At 38.1% G+C, this 26162-nt stretch overlaps 1 protein-coding gene across 1 annotated transcript in view; it reads right to left on the reverse strand.

The window, feature by feature from the left end:
• SV2C (synaptic vesicle glycoprotein 2C) overlaps positions 1–26162 on the reverse strand; it is a gene marked incomplete at both ends in the record, with an annotated part of 76247 nt that overhangs the window by 36509 nt on the left and 13576 nt on the right. Inside the window, 2 exons of the mRNA XM_082301807.1 lie at positions 3715–3866; positions 17827–18003. Of these exons, the coding sequence (XP_082157933.1) occupies positions 3715–3866; positions 17827–18003 (329 nt within the window). The remainder of the gene's footprint in view (positions 1–3714; positions 3867–17826; positions 18004–26162) is intronic.

The following is a 26162-nucleotide window of genomic DNA, read 5'->3' on the forward strand; positions in this document are numbered from 1 at the left end:
ATGACTGATGTAGAAATATCATTTGTGACTAGTGACTAGTTTATAATTTGTAACAAGAATTTCATAAGAATTATGAAATTAAGAATTAAGAATTTCATAATTCTTTTAAATTCCTATTCTCCGACTAAAACATAAAGTTGGTGTCAAAAAATTGTAAGATATCAATGTCTAGATTTTAAACTAAAATTTCGCAGTCTTAGAATTCTTCATTATTTGAAAAATGAATATTTTTAAAGACTATTGTAATACACAATTGATGCATTTGACAGTCTTTTAACTACCCTACCTTGAAACAGGATGCTAAAATTAAAATTGCACTTGCAAATATATTTACAGAATGACTGTTATTCCTCCTATCCAGCCTGATATAAGCAGTGTAGAGAGGAATTTCTTCTTAGCAGTCTAATCTGGGACTTTTAAAATTAGTTGCAATTAGAAGCATTTCTCTGCAGATGTTTCTTCTTCTTCACAGCTTGAGCTCGAGTTTAGGAGACCCTGAACAGGTCTACATAAACTTTCATTTTTTAAACAACAGCCAACAGATATATAAATCAAAACCCCTGCTAAAGAGATTCTTGTCTTCCAGATGATATTGGCCTTTCCATATGTGGTCACTGCAGCACTGCATCACACTAATCCCTCACTTAACAAGATGCTGATATCAAGACAACAGTTATTAGCACTTTCTTTTGTATTTCAGAGCATTACTCCTGTTTCAGACTCTCCTGTGCTGCTCGAACAACAACAGAGATAAACTGTTACATATAGAGAATAATCCTTGTTTTCTCCCAGAAGGATATAGCTAAATGTTCAACTGGCAAACTTACATGCATACATAGCTTCACTGTCTGCCTTGGGCTAGATAATGTATACTTATGAATCTAGGACTCTTTTAAAGTGGCTTATATAAGAAGGAGTATAAATGAAAGGAATGCATTGGTAAAAGAAGGAAGAAAAGAATATTCAAAATTATTCTACTGTGTTGACCTGATATCTTACTATTAATATAATTCCACTATGCTCAATGACAGTTGATTGCTTTTTTATGGATGGAGCTTCATTCACTGCTATTGAGTAACTTCTGAGTCCAGCTGAGAAAAACAAATGCTGTCAACTCCTCAAGTGAGAAGCAGAGAACACAGAAATACCCATGCACAATTATAAGCTGTGTAAAAGTGGAAGAGTTGTTTAAAACTATGCTTTGCTTTCTGGTCAGTGAAGGTGTGAATGATGAGAAGTACATTAAGTGATTTGGAGGAAAATCTTTACCTCTGCTTAATTCTGGCAAAATAAATCTATGGAAACCATGTAGAAATTGTAAAAGAGAAAATACTGTAAGAGCCTCCTCATAAATGCATGTGATACAAATGGTTAGACACCTGCATGGGCGTTTGTCTGACCTGGAATGTTTCCAGGAGGGGACAGCAATGTGTGACCACACTCCCCAAATTCTGGAGCAGGATTTGCCCTGGGAGCCCTTGGCAACATCTGGCAGCTTGGCACAGCATTATGACAACAAAATAGTTTGCAATGAGCTGGAGTGATTTCACATTTTTAGTAGGACCTAAGACTAGCTTTTAAATTTCAAACATAACAAAAAAGTCTGTTTTAAAAGTAAAGACAATTTAAAGACCTCATTAAAACCCATAAATATGTTCTGTTTAATTTTGCCAAAATGTTGTATGAGCTTACTTTTACTGTGAAAAAGGATTCTGTTGTTTACAGCTTGATTTTTTTGGCCTTCTTTTGATCATTATAACTTACCTTAATAAACTGCAAATATTGATTTTTACATCTAGCACTAAAGAACACTATATTTTGAAATTGGTTTTAATTTTCTTTTGGTTTATATTATTTAACAAATATTCTTGCAGGTGGAAAAAACAACAGAACAGCAGCAACAAACCAGTGCAGAGCTCCTTTTTGTTGCTGATATTCTTCCACTGCTAAAGAAAGAAGAAATTTTTTCCCTGTAATAACACTGCTTTTGTGTATCCATTAAAATATACTGCTATGCAATGTTTTAAAAGCAGCTCAGTAAAGGATATAAAGCTGTTTATAAAATCTACAATGAAATGAGACAACCTATGTAAATCAGTCTGTCACAATGTCTGCATTTTCCATTGAGAGATAAAGAAAATAAAAGTCCACAGGAAAGCAAAAAAGTACTTGTCATCCAGTGCAATTTACTAATTGTGAAAAAAAAAAATCCATATTGTGCCTTGTCAGCACAAATTCATCTCTTTGTTTCCAGCAATTCAAAGTCAAAAGGCAAGGTTGAAGGTATAGATTCAGGTTGAGTGTACTGAACTCTAAAATTAATTTTAATGCAAGAGTCTAGGTATTTGATTAGTCTGCATTATTATAATTTATTTCTGGACATTACCACTCGCTAAATGTTCCCGTCACTTTGGGCAAACCTCATGAATTTGCCCCCTCTTTCACAATATAGCTGTGATAAACCTCACTGCTTGGCTAAAGAAAGCTGCTTTGGATGCCAGCTAACTCACAGCGCTGCTTTACTTCACTTGAGGCCTGCCAGGGAGAAGTGCTTGAGAAGCTGATTTTTAAGAACCCCTGAGCAGTCTCAGCAGCCCTGGAGACCCGTGAGCACTTAACTGTTCTAAAAGGCAAGCCCAGAAGACAAAGAACTGAATCTGTACCTCCACATTATGTTTAACTATGACAGGGCAGTTAAAGAGCTCTTTCACGAGGTAGCTTATGTTTCATGTGTGTATAACTTCAGCCATTGCCCTCATACATCCCTACAGCATTTAAATGTACTCTGTTCCATATATCTGTTTTTACACCACTAAAAATATCTACTAAGAAACATTCTGTACAGATTTATTTTCAGACTAATTCCAGATTTCAGTGCTGCAAACATTAAGAAAATTCTTACTCCTTTTCTCAAGAATGTTTAATTCATAATCTATCACTGTGTCAAAAGGAACACTAATTTGACATTCCAGCAGTTTAAAATTTCTCTGATGCAAATCTCCACATAATCTATTTTCTCCAGATTTAACGGTAACATCAATTACATTTTCATATGTCCAGGTTCTCAGTAATTTGAAGACTCTGACTAAATATGGACATTGGTGAATTTTTGCATCTTGTAATATATTATTTCTTATGTGATGTACAACCTATTCCCACTATATCCTGAGGCCTGAGGTGGCCACCTAAAAACAGAGACTAAACAAGAATAAGGGAATAAAGGTAGGTATTTATTTGAAGGGCCTTCAAGGTATACCTTGGGCAGTCAAAAGGCTACACCTAAGATGGACCCTGGATCACCAGTTCTTCACACTTTTGTGTACAACCCCAGTTAATAATGTAACTACCCCAAGTTTGCCCTCCTCTTCAGAAGCCTTAGTCAACATATTTTGGGGCCTTGGACAATCTAGGTTTACTTGGAGAGCAAACCTAGAGTGGCTTGTTATGTCTAAGTAGCCTGAGAGAACAGCAGCTAACAGGCCAGAAGAAACTTCAGAGTTACACACTACATAGTTCAGGATTTGGAAAATATAGAAGTTAAAACCTAAGGCATCAATCCTCTAAAAGGAATCAATTTCTTTTTAACAGTTAGGTCAGTAGTTTGAGAACAGACATGGAGACCCTTCTTTAACCTGTACTTCAAGATCTTTACTTTCATACTAGAAGAACTCCAAATCACAAGGAGCTTTTTCTTTCTTCTATGGATTTTCTTACCATAATGAGGAATTATTGCCCAAGCCATTGCAGAAGCGTAGATGCCACCAATCATCCAAAACATACAGAGCCAGCTCAGGTGTTCACCTCGTTTCTCCCGAGCAAGCACTTCCGAAAAATAGGAGAAGACTGTTGGCATAGCTCCTCCAATCCTAAAAAGAGATACAGATCATGGATTAAGCAAGAGAGTAACAGCTAGATCAAGTTTGAACAGCAGCAGTCATCAAACACCTCAACTACAAGCAGCTTCTCTGGCAAGCATTTTTTCTCAAATTACACCATGTATTAGGGAACTCTAGAGAAAACTTTCATCAGTTTGGGTGCAATTTTTGTTAAATATTTCCTTGAAAATTCTATGTACTATTTATTGCATTCAGTGTTTCAAGGGAGTTGTCAATGTGTCAGTCACTGGAACAAAAACCAGCGCAAAGTCTTGACTTTCACCATTACAAAATCATGGCAGCCTACTGACAAGTGTCAAAATACATTGCTTCTAATGGAAAAATATTAATCATTTTCCCAAAGTGTAATAGGTATTTCTCTAAGTCTTACCTCCCATGATTTAGGTAACCAAGAAGTAATTAACTGTCAGTGGGTTTTTTTACACACAATTAAAAACATATTTTATTCAGTTGCCCTATATGAATGGCATATGCATTCATATAATGTTCATTTTTTCACACAGTAATATAAACATTGTCTGAAGGTCAGTTGGACAAAAAAAAACAAAAGAGAAGATTTAACTCTTTTTATTTTTTTTTTTACAGAAATTGAAGTAACTCAAGATATGTATCACTTTTTGTACCTGTGTCCAAGTCAGCTGTTACTATCTTTACCTGCTCACTACATATGCAAGCTGTCAAATGTTCTAGATCAGGACAAGTCCTTGTGGATTTTATTTTTTCCAATGAAGAAAATACCTTCTCACTTATTAGATTACATACTTCAAAGCAATATATGGCATGGTTTGAATTTTTAAGTGAATTTTAAAGATAAATGCATATTTATGATGTCATCTGGGAGCTGCCAAACTGGCAGCAAAGAGCAAACCTCAAAACAGTTTTAAACAAATATTAATAAGGAAAACATGAATATAGAAATGGTATATCACCACTAGGAAAATTCCGTGCCATAGCCATACAGTTCATTTTAAGATATCTTCACGTACTGTGATGAAGTACTGGATTGACTGTTATGCTTGTACAGGGGACTGCTGTTTTCTCATTTCCTTTATACAGCTCTTCATAGAACCATAGAATGCTTTAGGTTGGAAGGGACCTGAAAGATCAGCTGGTTCCAACTCCCTCATATGGGCAGGTACAACTTCACTAGGCCAGTTTCCTTATAACCCAATTCAACCTGGCCTTGAACACTGCCAAGGATGGCACAACATTCCTTGGCAACATATTCCAGTCCCTCACCACCTTTACAGTAAGGAATTTCTTCTTAATATCTAACCTAAACTTGCCCTCTTTCAGTTTGAAGCCATTCCCCCTTGTCCTATCACTACACGCTCTTGTAAAAAGTCTCTCTCCATTCCATTTTTCTTATAGGATCCCTTCAGGTACTGGAAGGTCCGATTAGGACAGCCTGAAGCCTTGTCTTCTCTGAAATACTGCTGGGCAATATTTAGCTTTACGATGAATGTTTTGCATAGTTGAACCCATTAGCTGTTAAAGGCTCTGCTGGTAACGCAAATGTTTACACTTCAAGGAATTCTTGTTATACACACAGTTTACAAGGGCGGTATCCCTTTGCTTTTCATGGGTGGAAACACTGAAAGCCTTCACCAGTAAACTGGTCTGTCACAGGCAACAGGAGACATTGTCCTTGGAGCTTCCCCTGAAAGCCCGGGCTGAGGAAAACCTGAGGGGGCATGGCAAAGAGTAGAACCACAACTCATTTTCCTGTGATGGGGAAGCCCTGCTGTCCCAGTGCTTTTATGGATTCAGGGCTCTCCAGTTCCCAAAATATAAACAGATCACAGCTATGATGTCTTACCCTCCAGGGCTCAGACACAGCTTTGAATTGCACTTCCACAATATTGTCTAAATAGAGTACTCATGGTTCTACTTAGAGTTTCTTTTCTAATGTCAAAAATTTACTAGTAGAATCAGAAACAAGATCTTCCTCTTTCCTGCCAAAGCTAGAAAGGAGTTATAGATGATGAGGAGTTACAGGTGCCCACTTCCAAGAAGACCTAATTTAATATGTTGCTCATGGCATCCATTGGGTGGATGTTTTAAGTTGAAAAAACCTACCCTGTCCTAATGTCACAAAACGTACACAGAACCTGACCAAAAGTAGCAAAAAAGGCATCTCCCACCTGTCAGCATGAGCCAAATGTATCATGGATGATTGGAGGTAGATGCTGCTTTAGCAGTTAAAACTGATTCAGGGGGGTTGGCATTTATGCTACATCCTAAAGGTTCTACAAAGCTACAGAAGAAGCACTGTATATACTGACCATATTAATAGGGCACTTTTCTAGCAAACAGACCTTTTTTACATGTAAAAGGAATTCTGGAGCCAGCAAATTAAAATGTTTATTTATGATATGCAAAGGAGTAGGGGGAAAAATCAGCTCTGAAAACTCAGTTTTCCTGTTTCAACTGATTGGTTAATTTGGCATTTCCAGTATACCAACAGGCTAAGAACCCTCTAAAGTCCAGATACTATGTTCATATTGATTAAACAGTGAAAATAACCTGTCTACAGTTTAAAGGAGAAATATGGGGTGTACTTCCATCATACAGACAACTGCTGCTATGTAGAGTTGTAGGTCTTTGTTTCATAGTGATGGTGTAGTAAAGCGTGTTGTGCACTTTTTTGCACCTTAAACCTCTGAATGGAAAATTTAGCTCTCAGCTGGTTAAACTCTTCCTTCTGGCCTCATGTAAGTGCTACAATCTTTTAGGACACCAGTACCTGTAAAGAGCTTCCTATATCACAAAGATACAACAAGAACTAAAAAACTATTATGAAAAACTTAGAAAGGCTAATCAACAGCAAAACTGGAGGAGCAAGGAGGGAGACGGGTAGGAAGCATCCTCCTGCAGAAGACTGTTCTTTTGCTCTTAATGCTGGACAATCTCAAAGTGGCAGTAGCCATGTCTCCACTCCCTAAAACTTGTTCCTAAATGCAGAGCAAGCGACAGCAGGAAGGGAGAGTAGAACAGCTACAACTGTTGTCACACTCCACAACAATGAGAAAACTCCTTAAAAACTGAATGGATCTTGAGAACTCTTCTAAGGAGCAAAGAAATTTCTTTGAAGAAATGTCTCTTGCAAAATTTTAGCTTGTGCTGCGTACTACAGTCATTTATTATTACAGAACTAACATGGTGTCTGGTATACTGAACATTGCTAGCAGAAGCATAAACTACCTCTCGAAGACTTGGGCAAGGGAAGACCAGAGTATCTCCAACTTCTTCCATCACTGTCTTGTGAGGATTTTTCAGATCCTTCAGCCGCTACTGAAAATTATGAATTAACTTATCAAAAGTTCATATTAAAAAACCCACCACCATATCACCCAACAATTGCAAGGAAGAATGTACTTTTTATAGTTAAAAAAAATAAATCCTAGCCTAGATCCCATCTTCACTTGCACTCATATAAACCCTTGATAATTCAGTGCCTCCAGGTAAGCCCTTCCATACCTTCATGGAAGGAACAGAATTTGTTTCTCAACATTTTTGTATTGTAAGTTTGAAAGCAGACTGCCTCTTTGTTGCCCACCAACATTTTCTGGAATGCATGGTGGCAGGCACAGGAGGGAATTTCAAGTAAAATTAAAAGCAGAGCTGCCACTAATTTTTCAGTAGGAAGACTTAATCTTTTGTTTTAAGGGAAATGCAAATGCTATTTTCCCACAGGATACAGTGTAAAGTCTGCTTCTGGCAATTAATTGGTATGATACAGTGGGCTGTTTGCTGTTACTGTGTTTGCAAATTATATAGCTCATTGTCACTTGTAGAAAACAATTTGGTACATGAAACTGTATTATTCTCTTAATACGTCTGCCTGTGCAGATGAAAAGCCTGTGAAAACTGTGCTGACTTGAGAAGAGCATTCATTCCAAAAATGGGAAGGATTTTAACTTTCCTAAACACAACTTATTCAAGAAAGCTGAAGTTTTTACATCTCATCTGTTATTCATTTCTGTTATTGCTTGAGTTACCCTAACCCAAGCAGTGGACAGAAACATGCTACCCACAAATACCATAAAGAAGTCCATGCACTACTTCCTTAGGGGTTGCAAAAAGTACGTATCTGTTGGCATATACAAAAACTAAAGTATTTTTTTATATCTTCGCAGATGAAGTGTGTGGAGCTTGAACATTTCTTTAAAAGATTTAAAAACCCACTAACCATTTGGGATCTAAGATCTTAGATCTGTGATCTAAGCCACTGGGATGATGATCATGAGTGATATCTGTCTGCAGAATAACACATTCTCTAATGAGGCACAATCTAATACCAACAGTAGGCAAAACTTCACTGAGCTTGACCCAAGATTGTGAAGTAAGTGCTCTCGCTCAATAAGGATCAAACTTTTCACCTGAAACAAAAGGATGCCTGACTTCAGCCTTGCTTTTTTTGTAAATATGTAGGAATATATGCAAGAACAACAATGAAGGAACAGCAGGAACCTTTTGCTACTGCACATGTTATTTATATGTGGGAGAATAGCATAAATGTCTATCAAAAGAATGACAAATGTTGACTTTTTTCAGTTATTCTTCATCTTATGTAATCAACTCCATCAGAAGTAGGCAGAGCAAGAGAGAAAGTATATTTATGTATTTATATATACTCTCAATTCATGTTTGTTCTGTGAAATTGTGAGAAAGGTGAAACCAAAAGGAGACTTAAGTGATGCACCTTAAGAGAGTAGGATTCAGTGAAACAAACTATAAGCTAAGGTACATTTGCATTTTCTTTGTTACAAACAAAGATGATAAATGTCTGCTAATCTACCTTCAGAGCCGTGATTTGTCACAACAGATTTTGGCAGCTGCACAGTGTGACAGCTGGGATGGGAACACTTCTGTGAGGCATTCAGAAACCTCTGGCTTCAGACAGAAGCTATTGTTTATTTGCAGATTTACTGGCCAAAGGGGCTTGAAATGCAAAAGCATACAAGGAATAGAGATAATTAGGAAAAAAAGCCCTTACAGAATACTAAATATACAAGGTAAGATGGTGTTCTGAAATACCTTGTCTTCTCTTTCAAACTTGGACAACATCCAGACTAAAAATAGGTAGTGTCTGTGTGAGACGGCATTTCCAAGTTGTCACCTTGTAATTTGCAATTTGTTAAACAGTGATAGAGCTCAAAACACAGATTCAGAGATTTGGAAACAGCCCATCACTCCTTGTCCTTCCATCCAGTTGCACATAACAGTTCTTCTTAACAATTCTCTAGCCCAGTACCACAAGTCTCATTGAAAAGTATCTCTATTGTTTTCCTTTCAGAACTGCCATTAGACTAGCAAAGTATCTAAGGTTGAGGAAACAGACCGACCTTTTCCTTGAGAACTGCTGGATAAAGCCCTAGAAAACTGCATCACACCAAAGACTAAGCTTTGCTGATCATTGTACCCATTTTTAAATACAAGTGTTTCTTTGGACTATGAATACTGAAGACGTTTCCTCGCAGGTACACAAGTGGCCTGTATGCTATTAATAGCAAGAGAGTTCTTGTAAAAAGATTCACATGATTATTTACTGAACTCTACAATAGTCAGTTCTGATGAAAGATGACCTGACAGGTAAATAATTCATTCCCTGAATTTACCCAACAGTATTTTAAAAAGTCCAGTTTAATGCACATTCGGGCTTATAATAGCAAAGAATTTTCTAGGTATGTCGGATAAATTGCTTTCACATATGCCAGTATTGGTAACCACAAAATCATTGCTAATGAAGTCTTTCTTTTGTAGACTTTTCTTCTTCTTTTTCCTTCTTTTCAAGTTTTTACTTGAAAGACAAATACCATGGTGGGTGTCTGCTATAGACCACCAAACCAGGAAGAAAAGGCAGGTGAAATAGTCTATAAGCAGCTAGGAGAACTCTCACAATCACTGCCCATTGCTCCTGTGGAGGATTTCAACCTACTCGATGTCTGCTGGAAAAGCAACAGAATGGAGAGGAACCAGTGCAGGAGGTTCCTGGAGTGTGTAGAAGATAATGCCCTGACACAGCTGGTCAGGATGTCAACAAGGGGCACCCTGCAGGACCTGTTGTTTGTAAACAGAGAGGGACTGGTAGGTGATGTGGTAGGATGGTTGGAGGCTCTCTAGGCCACTGTGATCACAAAATGACAGAGCTTTTCATTGTCGGAGACACAAGGAAGGGTGGCAAGGTTCAAGGCACCATGAACTTGTGGAAGACAGACTTGGTCCTGTTTAGAAGCCTCGATGAGAAAGTCCCTTGGAAGGCAGTCATAGTGGGCAAACGAGCCCAGGAACACTGGATGTTCCCCAGGAAAGAAATCCTAGAAGTGCAGGACCAGGCTGTCACCACATGCTGGAAGTTGGACCAACAGGGAAGAAGACCAGCCTGACTGAACAGAGAGCCAAACTCCAGAAAAATAAGAGAGTTTATGATCTATGAAAGACTAGGCAGGCCACTCAGGAAGAGTACAGGGGTGTCATGAGGTTATGCAGGGAGAAAATCAGAAGGGCCAAAACCCAACTGGAACTTAATCTATCTACTGCTGTAAAATGCAAAAATATGTTTCAAAAAATATATTAACAAAGACTGGCTAATGAGAATATCCAGCCTTTTTTACATGAGGGGGGAAACATAGTGCCAAAGGATGAAGAAAAGATTGGCGTCTTCTTTGTCTCAATTTTTAATAGTCAGACCAGTTGTTCTCAGGGTACCCAGCCTCCTGATCTGTAAGAGAGAGAGAAGCGTAATCCATAGTCCAACATAATCCAAGGGGAAATGTTCAGTGACCCACTACACCACTTAGGTTTGCTCAAGTGCGCGAGACTGGATAGGATCCACCAAGGGTCCTGGGGGTGGCAGGTAGAAGTGCTCACCAAGCCACTTTCCATCATTTACCAGCAGTCCTGGCCAGTTGGGGAGGCCTCAGTTGACTGGAGGTTGGGATACGTGATGCCCATCTACAAGGAGGGTTGTAAGGAGTATCTGGGAAACTACAGGCCTCACCTTGGTGCTGGGGAAGGTCATGAAGCAGATCAACCTGCACCATCACATGGCACATATAGGACAACCAGGGGATCAGGCCCAGCCAGCATGGGTCTGGTTTGTGAAAAGCAGGTCCTGCTTGACTGACTTGATGGGTTGGACTAGATGATCTTGAAGGTCCTTCCAACACAGACATTCTGTGAATCTCCTTCTATAATAGGGTCACCTTTAAAATCACCACCTTTGTGGATGAGGGAAAGGTTGTGGATATTGTCTAACTTTAGTAAAGCCTTTGACACTATCTCCCAAAGCATTATCCTGGAGAAACTGGTAGCCCATGACTTGGACAGTTGCACTGTTCACTGGGTAAAAAAACTGGCAGGGTGGCTGGGCCCAGAAAGCAGCAGTGAGTGGAGTTACATCCAGCTGGCTGGTCACCAGTGTTGTTCCCCAGGGCTCAGCACTGATAGCACTTCTGTTTAATGCCTTCATTGATGATCTGGACAATCGGATCGAGTGCACCCTTAGGCAGTTTGCAGGTGACACCAAGCTGGGTGGGAGTGCTGATCTGCTGGAGGGCAGGAAGGCTCTGCAGAGGGATCTGGACATGCTGGATCATGGGCTGAGGCCGATGGTGTGAGGTTCAACAAGGCCCAGTGCCAGGTGGGTGCTCTTGGATCACAACAACCCCAGGCAGCTCCTCAGGCTGGGGCAGAGTGGCTGCAAAGCTGCCCACAGGAAAAGGACCTGGGGGTGCTGGTGACAGCAGCTGAACATGAGCCAGGGTGTGCCCAGGTGGCCAAGAAGTCCAATGGCATCCTGGCCTGGATCAGCAACAGTGTGGCCAGCAGGACCAGGGCAGGGATTATCCTCCTGTACTTGGCACTGGTGAGGCCACACCTCAAATCCTGTGTTTAGTTTTGGGCTTCTCATTACAGGAAGGTCATTTTGCTGCTGGAACATGTTCAGAGAGGGCAACCAAGTTGGCAAAACATTTGGAGCAGAAGTCCTAAGAGGAGTGGCTGAAGGAGCTGGGGGGGTTTTGGATGGAGAAAATAAGAAAAAACGCTTATCACTCCCTACAACTACCTGAAAAGAGGTGTAGGCAGGTGGGGACTCCTTTTCCAAGTAATGAACAATGGAGTGAGAGGAAACGGCCTCAAACCCTGCCACAGGAATCGCATAGTAGGAAAAATTTCTTCATGGAAAGGTTTGCAAAACATTGTAACAGGCTACTCAGGGAAGTGTGGAGTCTCCATCCCTGGATGGTTTTAAAGTCTGTGTAGACGAGGTGGTTAGGAGTAAGGCTTAGTGGTAGACTTGGCAGTATTAGATTGATGGTTGACCTCAATGATTTTAAAGGTCCTTTCCAACCTAAATAATTCTTTGCTATGATTTTTCTTTTGATCTTTTTTTCTGTCATGTAGTTTCTCTACTTTATTTACATACATGCCTTGTCTAGTCTTTTTCTCCCTTCTGTATAATTTTCCTTTCCTCATAAGAATATTGTCTTCTTCTCCTAACAGCTTTAAGGAAGACCCCTTCTCTCTGAGGTTTAGATTAGTCAACCTTTACCCACATCTGAAGCTGCAGGGGCTGAATCAAAGCTATTTGTGAAGCTCAGACCTTGCCAACTGCTTCGTTGGCTTCACTGAGAAGCGTATATCCCTTTTGGCATAGCCTATCAGCTTTGAAGCCAGTCACCTGCAGAGCTATTCATTAGCTCACAGTGTAAAAACACTGATCACCATGGGTAGGAGACAGCTGGATGCTGGAGAGGAATCAGAGACAGATTACAACCTTTTGAGGGTGAGAGAATACAAGGTGCCTGGTGAAAAAGTGGAACAAGTGGGTATGAAGAGGTAAAAGATGAGCGCAAGATGATACTAAATACTGATTACAAAAAATTTTAAAAGTTGACTGTTGGTCTAGATCTGAACTTCTGAAAGGAACTGCTTGTGTAGGCCAACCATCTTGTAGGCCAACATTTCCACGTGGTCTGTATCTCCTTGGAAGAGGACTTTGTTATGTGTACAGACTGCTTGCATTTCCTTCATGTCATAGTCTCTAAGGGGTGAATATAAAACTCTAAGTGTTTCTCCCCACTAGACATAATATACAAAACTGCTGGTAAAAGTCAGCATGTGTGGACTTACAGAGACAACCACCTCAAAACTGCAAGTTACAAGAAACCAAATTCACTGTTTGAGATTTTTGTTAACTTTTGATTCTTTATGAAGAATTTGAGAATGTATCTGAGTCATGAGTTTTGTTCTACTATAGTGACACCAGCACTCTGTGGTGAATACCAATAATGCAGAAGGAGTACTGCAGGAAGGTTAAGAGATTGTCTAAGGAAGGATGAAGAAAGCCGTCTGAAGGTAAGAGTCAGATTTAATGAAGTATAGTCTAAAGTAGTCTGGAAAAGAAATGTTATATTAATGCATCTTGAGAAAGACTTTCATTCACAAGAGATAACAGGTAGGGAAAAAGCTTCTTAATAGCTTTTAGTTACATCAGCCAACAACATCTAACCTGTATTTCCTAATATTTCCGTGGGCCTGGAGAAGAAATTTGGCCAAATTGGCAGTTCTGGCAAATTGAAAGAAATCTTTTCAGCCTGAAAATAATGTGTGCTTTTAAAATAGGACACATCTATTTAGCATTTTTTGTTTTGCTCAGAAGAAAGAATAACTTTCTACCAGGAGCGAACATATGAAGTTGCCTGAAAAATTTATAAACCGTAGTTCATCTCAGGAAATTTATTTTAGCTAGTTTTCACTGCATGAAAACTTTGATTTGTTTTAGAAGTAGTATTTGGGCTGGATAAGCATGATTTTTTCCCCCAATTTGTATATATCTGCTTATCTCAAAGCAACCAAAATGAAATTTAATGGGATAAAGCAAATCGATAGTACAGTTTTAATCACTTTATTATAAATTTAGTTGTTGTACTTTAAAAAATTGCATCTAAAATTTTAAGTATCAAATATATTAAACGAATAGCTTCACATTTTTTAGAAATCGGATAAAATTCTGTAGCTGAGAATAATATTTCACAGAGGTGGTGTTGAACAGACAACAGCTCCAGCTTCATTCAAGTTAACTATCTTGTGAGTCATGTTCTGTATCAGAGAAACCTTCCTTTCACAATTTCAGACAGATACAACAAGGTGCTTTTTGATGATAAACATTTGCACCTACCCCCAATGGCTAATGATGAATACAAATCACAGTTTCTTGTCTAGATCTTTTCACTTTGTAGGAAACCATGTCTAAAGCCCTCCTAGACCTTTATCAGGCTTTTGGATTCAATTTTCTTCTGAGTTTTGATTTTCAATTCATAAATGGAAAAATCACAGTTCTGATATTATTTTCTGGAAAAAGAGATTATTTTGCAGACTTTCCACCATTTCTTCATTCTTTTCTCTAGCTTAAGTTTATATTTCAGATTTTTGTATGTACCAATACTCTTTGTGCAGCAATATCTTTATATTATTTATACTGGTTTGCATTCAAAATCTCTTTTTTTTTCCTGCAAAAGTTTTACTAGTTTAAGATTTTTTCAGATTAAAAATGGGGGGGGGGGGGGGGGGGGGGGGAGTATTTGAAGGGATATTTTTTCACTGAACATTTTACTTCTATAAACACATTTTCACTGCAAGACATTATAAGACCAACATATTTTATAGTATTTTTTAATAAATAAAATCTTCTATCAGATACTGGTTTTATTTTTCATGCTTCTTAACCATTTTTTTATTATCTAGAAGATAACAAAGCAGTTTAAACTCTATATACCTAAATTATTTTATATCATTTGAATACTTCTTAATATTTCAGTGATCTTTAATTAAAAGAAATTGTCCAGATAACCCTCTGCCCCTTCAGAAAACTCCTCTCCAATCTGAGTAACAATACTATTTTGCCTTTAAAACATATCATTGTTCTTTCCTTAAAATCATTCTAATTCCATAGTTGGGCTCTTTGAATCACACAAAATTACTGGAACAAAGCATCCTCCCTTGAAAACAGAGGTACAGCAGTATGTCGTCAAGAAAAGGAAGATTAGGGAAAACGTGTGCCCTTTCCTGAAGGAAGCCCGAGACCTGGTTGCCTGGATATCAAGAAGGCTGAGGCACTCAACAGCATTTTTTTCCCCTCAGTCTTCATTGAAAAGAGCCCCACCCACACCAGCTGCAGCGAGCAAGGCAGGGGAGCTGGAAGAATGACAACATCCCACTGCAGGAGAAGATCATGTTCAAGAACATCTAAGTAGCCTGAGGGTGCACAGGCTGATGGGACCTGATGAGATACATCAGTGGGTCTTGCAAGATGAAGTTTCTAAGCCACTATCCTCCATATTTGAGAAACTGCAGCAATTTAGTGAGGTGCCCATTGACTGGAAAAGGGGAAACATACCATCAAGATGAGCTTTTCCTCACCTTGAGGGTATGAGAAACAGATTCTTTTCTAGAAACCGCATCGCTTTCACACTGCTACTCTGATACGACTTGAAGGGGATTATTCAGGGGAAAAAGTCAATCTTTGAAGAACACAGCAAATCCGACCCTTCCATGGACCTCCCTCTGCAGTAATTGCTATGAGGAATGACTCTGCAGTTCATGCTGTCTTTTTTGTTGTTGTTTGATTGGTTTGGGGTTTGTTTTGTTTTGGAGAGCCCATTAAAAATACAGTACATGGTGACAAATTGTCTATGATCTATTCATGTAGCTCTCAAAGATGAGGTAGGAGGACTTCGAACAGAGTGGGGGCCCACACAGAAGTATAGGATACAGGTATGAAGGGCCTGCTCCTTCAAGGACCATTAATCATAAGCTGGGGACACAATAGAACATGGTTCCCAATCAAGGACAGACATGTATCACAAGGAAAGCTACAGGCACTGACTGTTACTGTAAAAGCTCCTGGACAGGTGAGGAGGAGATGGTGCAGGCAAGTTTCTCACGAGGCATAATAAATACATATTTAGCAGTATATCCCAAAAGGGACAATTCTGGCGAAAGCCAAAACTGTCTGCCAAAAAGCAAACCTTTGTAGTATAAGGGTCCAAAGCTGTCCCAAGGAATTGGCCAGGCTAAGCAGTAACACAAGCTTCTCAACTTTGCCAGGATCCCAGAAGAATGAAAGTGTCATGAAACATGATCTGTAGTGTTTCTCCATGGAGTGAAAAAAGGTAGCTCCTGGAACTGATAGTGATTTACAATACAGGATTTTTGAAATTTTGTTTTTCTATGGGATTTGGAGTTTTTTTTAGTAATTGGAATATTGCCATTTCCTCTTGTTGTCTTATAAAGTCATATCTGACAATCTGGTGACAGACTAAGATTCTTCTAGCTAGAGGACTCCTCACATTTTTCTCTCTCCTCTTGCCCTTCCATTCCTCTTCCGAAATCAGTTTACTGAGTGCTGTAGTAATTTCTTTTGGGTATTCATGTCTTGTGCTAGCCTACTTCAGACCAGTTGTACTAGTTTGAAAACAAACTAGTGGGAGACACCAAGTCAGAATAACAATTTAATAGGAAAACAAAAATAAAGGCAGAAAACACTGTTTCAAACTGACAGAGTCAAGATACAACCTGACTCCCTGTTAATCAGGGTGGTGGTAGCAGTCCAATAGAATGGTGGCTGCAGTCCTCTGAAGTGGTGATCCTGTAGAAAAGGGGTCTGCTCTTCCTCAGGTCCAGTGGTGGCTGTGTAGCTCCTGTGCTCTGGAAATCCAGTGGAAAGGTTGTCTCTGGAGTTCAGAATCTCAGATTATATCCAGGATGGAATGCTTGGTTCCTCCCTCTGGGTGGAGCATCTCACAATGGGTTAATGAGTCATGAGGCCAAGTGTTGATTAGGCTCATTAACAGAAGATGGTCCGGAGGGAGTTATCTCTGAGTCATGCGGCAGGGCATTGATGGGCCATTAACAGAAAGATAGTCTGCGGGGAGGAGGCAAGGAAACACTGCCCCTCCTGATTTCAACAGCTCATGGGGATGGTAATAGAATACACTGCAACCCAGGACATCAGTTCAAAGGATTTCAAAAACCACAAACTTCACATAACTGCATTACTGAACCATAAAGCCAACAAACCCTACAAGCAGTGCAGTTCATGTGCATGACTTTACAATCCAGCTGCTGTGCTCTTGCCAGGTCCTGACTATTCAGCATACTAAAGACTGATAGTGGTCAGAATTGAAACTGTAATTAGGAGTCTTAATCTGAACCAAGCAATGGCCAGAAGTGCTGAACTAAGCACTCTGCAGAACAGAATTCTAGTTTATCCAAGCGTACAGTAAAAGTAGAAGCTTTCTCATAGTAAATTACTTATGTATCTCAATCTCTGCTCATAAAAGTTTAAAATTATAGACTTAATCAACCATTAGAATTATCTTAAACTTTTCCAACAATTGAGAAGTTATTTAAATGAAAAATAAAGAAAACACAGGTCTACAAACAATACTTTCAGAAAGAACAATAACATTTGGAACAGTTTAGGACCCCGTTTTAAATCTGACTATCTTGATGCAGTGGTATTATAAACAATACTGTGCACACAAAGACATTAGAAACTTTACAAATATTGCCAAAATCTTAGAGTACACCTGTGAGGAGAATGTTATTTTGCTGACTGAACAAGGTACTGTACATAAAGAAGCTCAGGTATAAAAAAGTTAAGCAAGTTCATCAAGTTCACAAAACAAATTCTTTCCAATATAAGAACAAACTCAATCTCACAGTTTTCAGTCTGTGTCTTTCCCCTAAAATCATTACTCTTCCCCTTCAAGTGTTCTTTAGGACTGCACTAGCTACCTTGCTTAATTCTCTCATCCCCTGACACAGACTGTATTTCTACATTAAATACTGTTCTTTTGCAAACAGAAAAGTTTTATTAACACACAGAACTGTGAAAACGAACAGAACCAGAGGAGCTTACCCAAATCCAGAAAACAAGCGACAGAAGAGGAAGAAGCCATAGCCCTGGACAAATGATGACAGGAAGGCAAAGAATCCATTGACAGACATGCATATCAGGAGTGATTGTCTCCTTCCCACCTTGTCTGCCAAGCCTCCCCAGAAGAATGCCCCCACCATCATCCCAAGGTACACTATGCTACCTGTAATACACAAAAATACAAAAAAGAGATGCTTTGTGAGCTACATAATTGATCACAATTGACTGCACCAAAACCAGTTAACCTTCTATATTTACAAAAAAATAGTACACAGATGATTTAATCCTTTCTCACTGAATAGAAATTATATGCACAGTTTTGCAAATGTATCTAGAGACACACCAGACACACTTAATATAAATATTAAACTGAAGCTTAATATAAATATTAAACAAGATTTCTCATAAACATGCAGGCAAGTCTGAATAGAAGGAGAAAATGCCATTATTTCCTCAATAATAAAATGCATTCATATTAAATATTGCAAAAAATTATAACTTCCCCTACAGATAAAATTTGTCTGCACATCTCCAGAATATGAGCAGTCCTGCAGGGGATTAAACCCTGGGATCAGTAGGACCAGTATGTGCTAAATCTAAAGAAAGCTGATTATAGAAGAGTTTCTACCCGAGATCTATAGAATCAAAGGCATCCACCTTCATTGGTTTTTTCTCCTTCCAACTTCAAAGTATTTATTTAAAAAGGTAAGGTCCTCTCAAAGCAAAAGCACTGTAATGTTCTTGACTTGTTTTGGGGTATTTTGTTGTGTCCCCCCCAATAATTTTGAACAGATATATTACAGTTAAGCTACATTTATTAAAATGATACAGTAAAAATAATATTGGGGTGATTTTTTTTAATATAAATCATGTTTTCCACATGTACTTTCTCACAGAAAGATAAGTTGAAATATTTAACATTTTGACTGTTCACATCTTAGCATATTGTACACAATTTCCTTTCCAAATTCCCTGTGGAATATTTGACAAAGATGTACATTGAGCAGACTGTCGAAGGAAAAAGTAATTCCCAAGGTTTGAACAGAACCATTAAGTTTGTATTTTGTTTGACAAATGGAATTCTTTTTCTGTCTAATTTCTTGTTGAACTGACCAGGTTAGTTTTTATCTATCCTGCATATTGCTACCACCTTCTACATCTTCTTCAAAGCAGGAATTAATTACAAATGGGCTGGAAGCAGTTAAAATACTAGAAATCCTTGTTATGCGTCTCTTTTTGATTAGTCTCAAGAATGGACAAATTCTCCAGCATCTCTGCTGGACTCTAGTTGCTGTGAAGTTCTGGATTCCAGAAGAATCGCCTCTGCCCTGAAGAAGGTAGTTGAATGGGAAAGGAAGCTGAAAAATACCCATTTAAATGCCTGGCCTTGGTTAAATGTGTATCAGGGTAGAGTTTACCCATCAGTATTTCTGTGCTTGGAATTACAGATGGTAAGATCTGAAGTGCTGACATCTGCAGGGTTTCATGCACCCTAAATTGTCCCTGTTCCCTCTCATGTTTCACAGAAGTAGTTTCCACTGCTATTTCCTTATAACTTAAAATAGGGTATTTTTGAAATGGGATACACATTGTCTTAAATGTCTACTAACAACATTATAGAATCAGAATCATAAAGTGGTTTGGGTTGGAAGGGACTTTAAAGACCACCTAATTCAAACCCCCTGCCATGGGTAGGGGCATCTTCCACTACACCAGACTTCTCAGAGCCCCATCCAACCTCAGGACAAGATAACAGATCCATTTCTGCTCATCACAGGAGAAATGCAAAAGCAACAAACTCCGTAAGAACAACGGTCGTGGTCTCCGGCTTGGCAGTGCTGGATGGTGAGGCGCTGTGACCTTCTTAAAAGCGTCGCCAAGGTGACGCCGCTCCAGCAGGTCCACCACACCCTCACACACGTGTGTACATGCAGAGACACAGATAGCTCCCTAGAATGGGTTGACAGCAAAGAGGCAGGAAGGGTCTTCATATAGAGTTCCATGGGAGGGGTTTATTGCAGCCACGCTCGTGGAGGGGTCCAGGGACGAACAGGAAGAACGATGGAGGGTCCAGGTTTATATACAGGAGCGGATCAAGCATCAGGGACCAATGATCTGAGGGCACGGGGGCGGTACATAGGCAGGGCTAGGGTAAGGGAGCCAATAGGGAAACTCTGAGGGAGTGGCGATGGGGCAAGGGCCAATGGGGGAACAAGGAGTGGAGAAGCTTCTAGGGCACGGACATATAAGGTAACAAGGGGCGGGGAGGCCAACGGGCCAACCAAGAAAGCAGAACTGGGGTACGTTAACATACCAAAGCAGAGCATTCTGGGGGAAGCCTTTTTTCTTCACCCTAACCTGGGGAGGATCTTTGGTACTAGCGACTGTCCCACCAGTGGACTCTCTTTGTCCCTTGTACCGCAGGCCCACTGGCCACCACAAACAACAGTTAAGTGTCTTCTAAAAATAACTTCTGTCAATGGGTATTTTCTAGGTGTTGATGAGTTCTTAGACTTTCATCAAAGAATACTGATGATAATGTGGGTAAATGCAGAATTTACAGAATTACTAAGATATCTTAATTTACTTTTTTTAGCCTGGGAAGGAGACAGACATTACAATATTCTTTTTCAGTTTAGAGGTGTTTAGGAGCAGACATTTATTGGATAGCTTTTTCATTTTGATCAGAAATGTAATTCCACTAGTTGAGATTTTCCTGTAAATCCACATGGCTAATGTATTTTCTGGTCCTAAAGAGAAAAAGATTGGTGGGTGACTTAGCATATTCATTCAGCTGCTTTAAGATCTCTCTTGTGGTCAAGGTTATTGTACCATACTGCAGATGGATCACTGCTCAGAAGCAGTTTGGAAACTCCATCCAGCAGATCTGGTGCTTGCTTGTCAATAGTAGTGGAAAAAATGTAATAAAGATAGTTAAATAGCTGTGTTGCCAACTGTGTTACCAGCAGACAGATATCAAAAAGGAAAAAACATGGTTAATTTTTATTCTTACAGTGAAATTCATTACATTCTTTCCTGTATTAAGTATTATTGGGCTTTCCCAGTCAACAGTCTAATATAAGAAATAGAGAAATAGAGAAATTAAATAGCCTTTTATTTCTTTATATAGATAACTTTGAAATATTTCTGTGCAAATAATCCTAATTTTACCAATTTACATTCCCTGTGATGCACAAAAATATCAAAACACTTTGAATGATGAAAGAAAAATGTTTTTAAGTCTTGAGTTTAAAAGCATTAACCTTTCTTTTAGATGACAAACCCTTTGGTCATTGTACTGTGTTTTGGACTCTCATACTGATGTAATTCTCCTAAAGAGCATTCAAAATATGCTGCTAAAAATAATATTCTTATCCTGTCAATAAACTGCTATAAATAATCTGCTCTCTGAGCTGCTGAATTGTCTTATTCTTTCCCGTTACATTAACTTTAAATTTTTTCCTAATTGCCTTGCAGTCTTTGCACAAACCCTCTCATTGAGCAAAGATCTGCAACCCTTCCATCCTTAACCTACTGTAGCTACCAGCAATACATGTTTCGGTGCATTTTCCCATCTTACTTTTTTTTTGTATTTTCTGTCTCTCTTTATAATAAGAGAATCATAGAATGGTTTGAGGCTGGAAGGGACCTTAAAGACCATCTATTTCCAACCCCCCTGCCATGCGCAGTGACACTCCTCACTAGACCAGATTTCTCAGACCCTGATCAAACCTGACCTTGAAAACTTCCAGGGATGGTACATGCTCAGCTTCTCTGTACAGTCTGTTCGAGTGCCTGACTACCTGCATAATGAAGAACTTTGTCCTTATCTAAACCTGCCGAATTCTGAACATTCTCCAGATTCTGGGCATCTCTTGTTGGCACTGGCATCAAAATGTTAGGAGCGGGATAGATTGAGGTTCCCTTCCCTGTAAACTTTAATTTAAACTCTGCCTGCACCATGTTGAGGAAGTCCCCTTCCTCTCAACTTCCAAATTTTTCATTAAGATCATTTTACCCTGCTGCAAGATCCACAGTAGATCATAAGAGTGACAAATGGTAAAGGAGATCTCTAACTATGAACAGCTAAAACAGCTGAACAACCACCCAACAAATGCAAGTAACCAATGAGATGAGATGATCACTTTATTATTATCAGATTATCATGAGCACTTCCTTTCCAACCTTTGTAGCTTTTGTTTATTATGTTATGCTGCTGGTCAGAACATAAATTTCTTGTGGATAACACTAAATTTTTTGTACGTCTTCCATAATTCACACATTACATTTTGCATAAATTCATATTTTTATGAAATTAAACAATTAAATTAAATTAAAAATTAAATACCATGTTGTTGGTCAGACCTTGTTCCCTTTGCTCATTGCCTTTAAAGAATGTTCACCAAAACAGTAATTTTATGGGTGTACATATATGTATGTAGATGTCAATCTAGCATGTGATGCTGAGGGTGGTACTCCCTTTTTGAGCAGCTACTACTTATCACAAGACTGGCTGCTTTTCTTTTTAGTACAGCACATTCATGCCTCTAAAGAAATCAGCTAATACAGTGGAAGGAACACACTGGTTTGACATCCAGTCTGATCTTAAAACATTTTAAAAAATATTTTAAAATATAAAGACTTCTAATGATATCTGTATCATATGTCTTGGATTTTCCCCACAAGGTAACATGCGATGTAAAACTCCATCAATTTGTGGAAAAGCACTGAGAAGAGGCAAATGGCAGCTGAAAAAAACATGCTAAAAAAATAATCTCTTTTATTATTCCCTTGCCAAGTTTCAATAAACCTATATTTTCTTTCCACAGCAGAAATCTTACACACAACAATGATTTTCCCCCATTGTATAAATGTACACAATACACCCTTACATCCTCTTCAGACAAGGGAACCTGAGTCTGGAATTGTTTTACACTATGCACACTCTTTGGCTACCAGGTGGCTAGATATTTTTTAAATTTAAATTTAAATTTTTTAAATGTGATGTGCACACAGCATCTTTCAGACTGCTAGAGACAGTTTAGCCTTACAAAGCAGCTGACAAGAACTCCCTCTTTATCCAAATGCTGGTTATGGACAATTTAAACAATGACATAACACTAAATGCATAATCAGTCACTTAGGTTCAGTTAAGCAGTATTTTTCCCTTTATGCTGCCATAATTTCATTACTTGTTGATATCTGTTGTAATCTATAGCCTGGTATCTAAATGATAGACAAAACCTTCTGAGAAATCATTTTGTAAGTATATTTCATTAGGAAAAAATATAGCAATGAAAGTAAAGTCAGATTTCCTTGCAATAGAGAGACTCAGAGGCTATGAGACTCCCTGATTAGGTTTTTGTGTTAATGCACCTATTATAAATCAGTTATAAAAACAGCATGAAGTTGGTTTTTTCCTATTGTGTTGTATAAGTCATTTGTCTGAAAGAGAAATGCATTTCATACAGCCAGAAAAAGTACTCACATTATAAAAAACACTTTAAAAATAAGATTAAAATACTATTTATATTTTGGAAAGAGCAATTGTAAATGTGGTGCTAAGGCAGTTCCATAAGAAAAAAAACGCTTTTCATAAGAATTATAATGTAATGAGAGTTTTATTTACTTGTACTAGGATCTTCCCATATGCCATTGTTTAGAATATAACAATTCGTAGTGAAGGACTGCAATGCCTATAAGTAGCATAATGAATATAAGAATGAGAATTTCCAGCTTTATCGTTGTTTTAACCCTGGTAATGCAGTATATTTGGAGTTTAAATATGATAGTCTTTCAGACCTGTATTTAATTACAATCTGTTAATAGTTTCTTCGATCAGAAAAGACTTGGAAAATAGTAGCAACCCATGTAGCAACTGTCGAACATAACCTCTAATTAACTGTTTGCAATGGAAGGTAGTTAAGGCAAACACTTATCCATTAAGACAACAAATATAAGAAAGTTGTAGTAACTCTAGAATTGACAAAAGAACTGAAATTTTCTACAGACCCTGTCTTTGGATTCTTCTATGTATCCAGTATATTGGATCTTCACTTCTTTTTTTTAATATTATGCCATTAATCTCCTCAGATGTACCATGGCTGCAATATTCATACATAAAGAACTGCCACAAACTAGTATTTCTCTGTAATAACTACTTCTTTTTTTCTCTAAATGGTTCTTGCTGTGGTGAAACAACAAGCTCTATATACACAGAATGGTTAATTTTTAGTAAGTGGACATAAGTGGTTAAAGTAAAACACAACTTGTTCACCCATCTGAAAAAGCAGATAGGTACTGTTTTCTGACAAACATGTGAGACAGACACCATATTAACTAAAACTAAACTTTTACATGAGTCTTTGCAAGTTCAAGACTTCTCAAGCCTTGGATTTCCTTCATCTAAATGCTAGCTGTTTCTCACAGTAATCATTTTGTGTCTTAACTTTAGATGTTAAATGACTTCTCTGACCTAATAATATGCAATGTATGCAAATCCCCCAAATGCCACAGCATATCAGGCTTTTTTTCTATTACTATTTTCCAGACTAATCCACTCCTCCTGCCTTCCCTTTCAAGACAACTGCAGACAGGCTTCAATATGAAATTTCTTATCTGCATTTCTAGTGCAGATGCTTAATTACAAACTTGTTTTGAAGCTTTTTGCTCTTTGGCTTACTATACATTTACAAACAGTCAAGTTTCACTTGCATTATTAGAATTATTTTTATAAACCGGGGTAATAGGGTTTATCTGTTTAAATACATGAAAGGTATAAAGCTATTTTTAAATGAATGCTGAAGCTCCTCATTCTCAATATAGAAGTTTTTTACAGCACTTATCATGCTGCAGTGATTCTTGAGCCTTCAAGTGTGAATTGCAGCTGAGTAACCTCTGTGCTTAGTTCTCTAATAGTAATAATTCCAAAGTGACAAGCCTTTGCGTGACAGACCATTTTGCTTTAACAAGTTTTTTTAGCTGCTTAGTTCACAAGACATTCTGGATATGCTTCACAGTCAGTAAAAAAGGACAACTTTATCTCCACAATAACTAAAAAATTATATAAATTCACAAAAAGGAAAAGACTAAATTCCAGTGAGACCACTGGAAAAAGAAAAGACAACCTCATCTCTTCTTCTCAAACATGTTGAGCGTTACAGAAACATTAGTGTTTTCATGAAGGCAAAAAACCTAAAAGATATTGTTTCAACCCAAAACAAATTTTTAAAATTATTTAGTTATTTCTAAAATTCTGGTTCTTTAGTACTTATGTAAGAAAAGAACTCAGGGAAATACTCTGATGTACAAGCTACAAAAAATACATATCATACAACCGATAGCTCACTGCAATCAATTTAAAACAATACAAGAAATAGCCCCTCTGCTCCATCAGTAGGAAAAAACCCCAAACAACCCAAACAAAGAAACAAAAAAACCCCCACCAAACCCAAGCACCACTTTCAAATATGCCTACAAAACATCTGATAACATTCAGTCAAATACCAACCCAGAAATTCCATATAAATAAAAACCAAATTAACTGTGTCTGGTGTTCACACAAAATGATCCCGTTCTCAAACAGTACTGATAAACTGCAATACAGGACCTCAACCATGAAAATCAAGAATATGGAACTTAAAGCAAAGACAAGCAAAAGTAATATCATACTCAGCTGACCATCATACACAGGAAAAGGAAAGAACAAGTAACTCAACAGTTCTTCATGCAAGCCTCTTTATGATTTTTAAGATAATGAGAAAAAACATTATCATCTGCACAAACAATTCAAAAAATACAAGTTTGTAATATTATGACAGGCATAATTTGATGATTGATTCAATAAACGAAAAATTGTTGTGAGGGAGCCTAGTACTGAGTTCTAAAGAGAAGTGTCACAAACACAAAACAAAATATAGAGCCTAAGAAGGTATTTGAAAAAATAAGGGAAATTAAAAAGAACATGAAACTGTGGGTTTCTTCCGTATTTTTCCTTTTCAAAAGACAACTTAACTTGAAAAGGGAAAAAGATATAGAAGTCAATATGGAGCCTCCAACATAGCTGGAAAACAACTGAAACAAAGTGGATGGGACTTCTGGCATATTTAAAAGGCAGAAAGAACCTAATGCAAGATAAAATTTGACAATACATAATTTTATGTCACCAAAATTTTAGACTGAAGAATACTTACAATTTATTTGTCTCAACTTAACGTTGAGACTTAAGTAAAAACCATCTGATGGCACAGCTACCCAAACTGATCAGCTTGCTCTTCCAAAAGTCAAAGATGAGCCAAGAATACTTTTTTTTCTTGGAA

Source organism: Coloeus monedula (genome assembly GCF_965178545.1).
Source record: "Coloeus monedula genome assembly, chromosome: Z".
NCBI lineage: Eukaryota > Metazoa > Chordata > Aves > Passeriformes > Corvidae > Coloeus > Coloeus monedula.